The 7,001-nt window shown below is 52.0% G+C and overlaps 1 protein-coding gene across 1 annotated transcript; it reads left to right on the plus strand.

The window, feature by feature from the left end:
• The first annotated feature begins 244 nt into the window (after window positions 1-244).
• Window positions 245-5,095, plus strand: COMMD7 (COMM domain containing 7). The gene is made up of 9 exons (XM_072350167.1): window positions 245-360; window positions 884-937; window positions 1,023-1,125; window positions 2,748-2,804; window positions 2,883-2,920; window positions 3,448-3,538; window positions 3,660-3,709; window positions 4,194-4,242; window positions 4,743-5,095. The coding sequence occupies exons 1-9, from the start codon at window positions 277-279 to the stop codon at window positions 4,817-4,819; spliced, it is 603 nt and encodes a 200-aa protein (XP_072206268.1). The 5' UTR covers window positions 245-276; the 3' UTR covers window positions 4,820-5,095.
• Window positions 5,096-7,001: the final 1,906 nt, after the last annotated feature.

The raw sequence follows: 7,001 nt of genomic DNA on the forward strand, positions 1-7,001 counted from the left end.
TTATTTTATTTTATTTTATTTTATTTTGGGTTTATTTTATTTTATTATTTTATTTTATTTTATTTTATTTTATTTTATTTTATTTTATTTTATTTTATTTTATTTTATTTTATTTTATTTTATTTTATTTTATTTTTCCCCTAAATCCTACGGCACCAAAGGGCTCCCCCCCCCCTCGATCCTGCCGGCTCCTCTGTGGAAAGTGCGGCCGCCAACGCTCAGATTGAGTCAGGCGGTGCGACGGGGCCGGGCGGGGCGGGCGGGGCCGAAGCCGCCATGGGGCTGCTGAACGTCGGCCGCGATGCGGGGCCGGAGGCGGGGAGCGGGGATGTGCAGCACCTCAACCAGCTGAGCGCCGAGGTGCGGGGCCGGGGGAAGGGGGGAGGGGGGCAGGCGGTGCCTGGAGAGCGAACACGGGCGGCTGTGAGGCCCCGAGCGCGGCCTACCCCGGGTTGCAGGCCGCGCTGCTGCCAGCAGCGTTGGGAGGCGGTGAGCTCTGCACACAGCAGGGCCCGGGGGCAGCAGTGAGGCCTTGAAGGCTTCTGTCCCCCCAGTCGCTCTGGTTACCCCCCACCCCCCCGTGGCTTTCGTGGTGCATCACGGTGGGTGTTTGCAGAGCCAAAAGCCCCGTGTGGTGCCAGCTGCACAAACCCCTTGGGTGTCTATGAAGAGAGCCCGTGCACAAATGCTGCCCGTAGGCACCTTGTCATGCTAAGGGCTGAGGGAACACTCCAGCATTAGGAGCTCCAACTCCAGCACAAGAAGACAGGCAGAGCAATGTCAGGGCAGGACGTCAGCCCCAGTCAGTGTGGTGAGGGGGGAAGGAGATGCTGAGGAACGAAGCCTGTTGCTCCACTCTTAACACTGTCCTGTTTCTTCACAGCAATTCTCAGCGCTGACTGAAGTGCTTTTTGGCTTTCTGACAGAGCCCAAGGAGGTAAGGCTGCACAGAGCACGAACGCAGTTCTCAGGTGAGAAGCGTGCAGAGATAAGATCATGCTGTTGCTCTTTCTCTTGAGCAGGTAGAAAGGTTTCTCACTCAGCTCTCAGACTTTGCAGCCATGAATAAAATCAGCTTGGGCCCCCTGAAGAACATTGTCAAAAGTATTCTTCTGGTACCCAATGGTAAGTGGTGCGTATGTGGTACATATGCATATGGTGCCCTGAGGCCAAACTATTGTGTCCATTCCTGCATGCTGCTAAAGGCCTCATGTCTTCAGAACTTTGTGCAGTTGATTTGCTAATAGTAGCTCATAAATAGCTTAGAGTTTAAGAATCAAAGATTGAAGCATTGCTCTCCTGTTGCAGTATCCCTGCTGAGTGACTCAGGCTTTGTCTTCTTTCCACTCTGCCTCTGTACACGTTTTGCAGGCCTGGCTACATTCACTCACCTGCAAGCACAACACATTGTGATGGTAACAGAACTCGGTTCAACCCATACCTGTAATCCACTTGTGCTAGACCAGCACAGTCTTATGTTGGCACCAAATCTTTGCACTTCCATCCAAGTAAACCAGCACTGTAACCCCTACAAGAACAAAGCGCCGTTTGAGGGCTGCGTTCACACCCCTCTGGATTGGACTGGGAAGCAGCAGGCGCAGTTCCGGGCCGTGTACATGTGATGTCTGTCCTTGGAGTCTTGTTTTAGAAAAACCACATAAGCCTTCAGTGAATTCTCATTCATAAACACTGGAGGAGAAGGGTGGGAGAATTCCCTTTGCATGCCCTGTTCGGATTCCAGCACTGTATGAGATTGCTCTGATGTTTTGGCTGCTTTTGGATGTAACGCTGCATCAGACATCCTCCCTGCATGCACATTCATGCCGTGTTGATCCTTGTTATCAATGGTTACTTATAAATATCCTTCAGTCCCCCATTTCCCGCAGTGTTCCTCACAGCAGTGAGGCCACGCACAACGGTTTCCTGCATCTGGGCTAAACTTTCATTCTACTGTTTCAAGCCATTTCTTCTGTCCCAGAGAAGCACTGAGAATAGCTTCCTTCCCTACAACTGTCTTGGAGGTATTTAGTGCAGAATTGGCATTTTCTCCCTTCCTGTTTGTGCACTGGGTGCACTCAGCGTCACAGTTCCTGTTTGCGTGCACTGGCTTCAGTCCTGTTACACCTTCTCAGTAGCTCTGGGATGCCACGGGCTGCACCAGAGCAGAACACAGCAGATAACTTTGCCTCTGTGCTACACAGAGAGCCACGTGGGGCTGGCAGTCTCTTTGAGTGTTCCCTATTCCTGCTTCTGGCTTCAGAGAACAGAATCCTTGTAAACTTCCATGTGCTGCCTGAGCTCCGGAACAAAGGAGGCAGACACAGCAGGGGAAAGTGTTATATGCACACGTTCACACCCATAATCCAAAACACAGCAGGTAGGTCAAATTAGTAGCCTGCCAGCCTTAACAGTTCCCCCTTTAACAAGCAAAGCTTCTATAGGAGAGAAAGCAGCAACTTCAAAACACAACTGCTGCTGCCGTTACCATGGTTACCTGCAATGAAATCTCTCCCTCTCTCTCTCAGGCACTTCCATAGGACTGACTTTTAAAGCACTGGGCATCTGCAAAGATACCAGCAGACACAACTGTATTTCCTATTGGCAAGCTGTGGTTTGTTTCAAAACACAGCCCAAGAACAGTCTTTCTGTGGCAAGGTCTCCATCCCTGCATTTGTTGGCCTTGGTAAGGAATGGTTCCACTCAGTGGAAGCTGACTTTTTTTTTCCCCCCTTGCACTGTTTATTCAGGTGCCCTGAAGAGAAATCTGTCTTCTGAGCAAGTCAGAGCAGATTTTGTTGCTCTAGGTAGGTCACGTGACTTCGCTAAATAAAAGCTAATTAATAGTTATCACCTTTAGTAACCTCGTATGGTTTCTCCCACAGGCCTCAGCGAAGAGAAAGCCAGTTATTTTGCAGAGCAGGTATGAATACCTCCTTGCTTGTTTCTGAACTGACAAAAAATCAGCCTGTGAGAAAAAGGGAAAGGCAGAACCCCATGCAAATGCATCAGCTGCTTTCTTCCAAACCAGCTCCAAATTCCAAACTGAACATTCTCAGATAACTGATAAGAAACCCTTGTATGATGGTGCTGTGGTTTGACATATCCTGCAGCCCGTGGGCTCAGTGATTCCTGCAGCTCCTTGTGGCTTCCATCTGATTGTTTTTCTGCTGTGCACGCTTTGAGCCCCAGGGTCACACACTTAACACAAACACATGACTTTTCATGCAGATATTGTTACACACAACCAACGTTAAAACAAAACCGGTGAGTTCCAGTTCCAGAAGTGACAGACAGATGGAATTAAAACTTGTGGGACTCATCCTTAAAGCCCTCCTGACTGCATTAGTTTGTCCCTTGACACAAGGGACTTGTCTTCTGATTGATGTTAGAATGACAGGTACCACACATTGAGCCTCTCTGAACTGATGGCGTGTTTTGCTCTTGCAGTGGAAGCTGAACGCCCCCACCCTGACACGGCTGGCTGTTGGTCAGACACTGATGATTAACCAGCTGATAGACATGGAGTGGAAGTTTGGTGGTAACGGAGCTAAAACTTAAACTGAACGGGTCGGGAAAGCCGAGAGCACCTTTTGGTCGCAGCACGTTTTGTTTCACAGCTTAACTAACATTGTCTCCCTTCTGCTCTTTGTGAATCGCAGTGACAGCTGGGAGCAGCGAACTTGAAAAAGTGGGAAGCATCTTCTTACAGGTAAATGTCCTGCATGAAAGAATTGCAGTGCAGTCAGGGAACAAGCCGTGGCCAGGCCTGTGTGTGTGTGGGGGGAACTGGCTGTGAGAGGGAGCAGAGGAGAGCTGGATCTCATAGGAGCCGGCTCTGCAGTGGCACATCTGCCTCAGCCTCCTGAGCGAGCTGCCAGCTGACGTGCTGCTATTTGTTACTCTTCAGAAGACGCTGTGTCACACAAGTGCAACCCACTCTGAAAAGCTGTTCAAAAAGCTCGATCTAGCAAAGGTGGTGCTGTCTCAGGGAGGGAGGGGAAACTCAATCATCTGTGAGGACTTCCCAGAGATCCTCCCTTATCTATTCCTACAGTGACACTTCTTGCAAAGCCTGTCAGAGATGCGTTCCACGCAGCAGTTTGCACTGAAACGCAGAGCAGACTCCTGTCTTTTCACAGTGCTTGAAATACGGGCTTCCGCACTGATAGCTCTCTGCTTCTTCTTCCCCCTAGCTGAAGCTGGTGATTAAAAAAGGGAGCCAAACGGAGAATGTGTACGTAGGTGAGTTAACAGTTCTGGGAAAGAAGCAAGCATTGGAGAACATGAAATGTGAGCTGTAGCTCAGAGCTTCTGGGTGTTTGGGAAGGTGGGGGAGCTTTGGGTGCAGACCCAGGAGGAATCAATGTGGGAGCATTGCTGGGAGATGCTGCTGCCCCTTGATGCGGTCACTGGGAAGTATTTGGGAACAGACTGTAGGGCAGTGCTCACATCTTTGCAGAAGTAAATGCAAATACACCACAGAGCGCAGGGAAGCAGTCAGAGCAGCTTGGCAGAGGAAGAAAAGAAACAACTTGAAAGTGCCAGTTGCTGTTCCAAGAGTCCTCACCTGGAACCCATGCACAGCCCAGCCAGCATAAAGAAACAGCTGCTGAGAGTCAGAGTTTAGCCCTGCCTAGCTTAGGTGATTCTTGTGCTCTGTGACAGCACCAGAATGGCTTTTCCAGTGTTCAGTGTAACCGGACATCTAAGACTTCATACCTCTATTATTTTTTGTCCTACAGAGCTGACGTTGCCCCAGTTTTACAGTTTCCTACATGAAATGGAACGGGCCAAAACCACACTTGAAAGCTTCAGCTAAAACTACAAGGACCTGACCTGTCACCTGGCCAGGGTGTTTAATTTCCCCTTGTGGACCTGCAGATCTGCTCTGTCCCAGCTGGTAAGAGAAGATGAGGCTGTGCAACAAACAGCTGTGTCAGAAGGACCCGTCAGTCCTTCCAAAGCCAAAACTTGGGCAAGTGTTTGGAAGGTGCTACAAGTCCACCTGTCTCTTTTTTTTATGCTGTTATGAGAAATGCTCAGATGTGGACACTTGTACTAAAACAGCAAAGAAATAAACCTGCTCCCATCCTTCCCTGTTTGTATCAGACTCTGATTTTATTGAGAAAGAAACTGAGCAAAGAATTGATCTCAAACTAGGAAGAACAGAGCAGAAATGGATGGGATGCAAGGAGAGCATCCAGCCTGCTGAATCACTGCATCTCTGCGCCGCTGCCTCCCACCCCACTGTGAAACCTTCCTTACATCCCATCTCAATCTCTCCCACATCTGCCTTTTCAGCTTGCAGAAAATCTGTGTTGCATTTCATGCAATCCTGCAGGAGCGACTGGAGCCTATGGTGAGGAAAGGCTGAGTCACGTGCTTGGAGCACAGCGCAGGGGATCCTGCTGATAAAGCCTGGGGACAGCATCTGCATATTGATTTCCTGACACGTCGGGCCATTCCTGAGCACTTTAAGCTTTGTCACCTGATGAAGGTAACAACAAAATAACAACCCAAATTCTTTAACGTAAAGCCCTGCAAAATATCCCACCTCCCTTTTTGGTGGCAGGAAAAGCCCCCGAGTGCTTCCAGCAGACAAAAGGGATTTTTTTGCCTTACGTTTTCTGTTGGCCATTCCTCCCTTCTCACCCCCCCCTGCTCTCCTCCCTGCTGCTGCAGCCCATCCCATTGTGGCAAAGGGCCGCTGGTAGATGCCATGCTCAGAGCGGCTCAGGATCCCCATCTCCTGTTTCAGATGAAGCTCTGTAGGGCTGCAGCACGCTGACCCCAAGCGTGGGGGTCACCTCTGTGCTGCTCCACAGTCTCCAGTGCAGAGCGTGGGGGTCACGGCCACCCACAGCCCCCAGAGCCATTTGTCCCCTGTGTTTGGCTGTGTGCGATGGAGCCAGGTCCAGAGGAGGGACTGGGTCACATGCTGGCACAGGCTGGGAGATGTGGTGCGGCCTCATCCTGTGTGGGTGAGTGCAGGGCTGTGGGCAGTCCCACTGCAGCCTGGTTCTGCCCGGGTTTCCTGGTGGCTCCGGGCCTCCTGCAGTACCGGTGCTGCCAATTGCGGCCGCCTGTCAGACCTAATCTCTGTGGGACAGCAGGCGTGGGGGAAACGGGGCCCCTCGCGGTGTGGGGTGAAGCTAACCACACTGCTGCTGTCCTCTGCCTCCCCTGGGGCTCTCTCGGCCCATTTCCTCCCACCCAGAGACTACCAAGGGCCGCATCACCCCACGGGTTGGGCTGCAGCATCCCATGACCCCATACATCCCACACGTGTGTCCCCCGTGAGCGAGCGACAGTTGGGAGATGGGGGCTGCTTCCCCAGGGCCCATCAACCCCAGCACAGCTTCAGTGCCACTGTGATCAGCAGCCCTGGGAGGCAGACAGCTCAGCTCCAGGCAGAGCTCCTCTCATCCGCCTGCCTGGCAGGGTGACCTCTCCCACCACACTCATCCCTCCAAGGTTTCCCATTCCAGGAGCTGGAAGCGGACCAGGAGCAACCAGAGCACACAGATACCTATGGAGGAATGCCAAGAGCTTTTCCTAGAAAGTGTTTGCTGCAGGATTGAAGGCTGTGGGGCCCCGCAGACCTCCCTGGGAGGAGCTGTGGGATGGTGGTGCACCAGCCCCAGCCCTGATTGGGGTTTGCAGGCACAGGACCTGCCTTGTGATGCGGGCACCGTGCTGTGCCTGGCTCCGTTTCTGCACACCTCGAATCGCCTCCATCATCCCAGCGTCCTGCTGTTCCCATCTGCAGCACCACCACATTCCTGCTGCAGGCAGCTCCCACTGCAGCAGCCATCCGGGCAGGAAGGGGCTGTAATGGGGGCTGCTCCATGCGGACACATCCCGTCTCCCAGCTCCTGCAGATGGGGCTCAGACAGGGAGGAGGATGGCACAGCCAGAACCAGCAGCCAAGAGCACAGCCCCACACTGCAGCACCAGCATGGCGAGCACAGGGACTGGAGGCAGGCAGGGAACACAGCCCC

The sequence above is a fragment of the Excalfactoria chinensis genome, chromosome 15 (assembly GCF_039878825.1).
Source record: "Excalfactoria chinensis isolate bCotChi1 chromosome 15, bCotChi1.hap2, whole genome shotgun sequence".
Lineage (NCBI taxonomy): Eukaryota > Metazoa > Chordata > Aves > Galliformes > Phasianidae > Excalfactoria > Excalfactoria chinensis.

Excerpts from the sequence above, each read along its gene's own strand:
- COMMD7 (XM_072350167.1), top strand. The coding sequence starts at position 277 with ATGGGGCTGCTGAACGTCGGCCGCGATGCGGGGCCGGAGGCGGGGAGC. Across the intron at positions 2,805-2,882 it reads AGCAGATTTTGTTGCTCTAG|GCCTCAGCGAAGAGAAAGCC; the intron begins GTAGGTCACGTG and ends TTTCTCCCACAG. Across the intron at positions 3,710-4,193 it reads TGGGAAGCATCTTCTTACAG|CTGAAGCTGGTGATTAAAAA; the intron begins GTAAATGTCCTG and ends TCTTCCCCCTAG.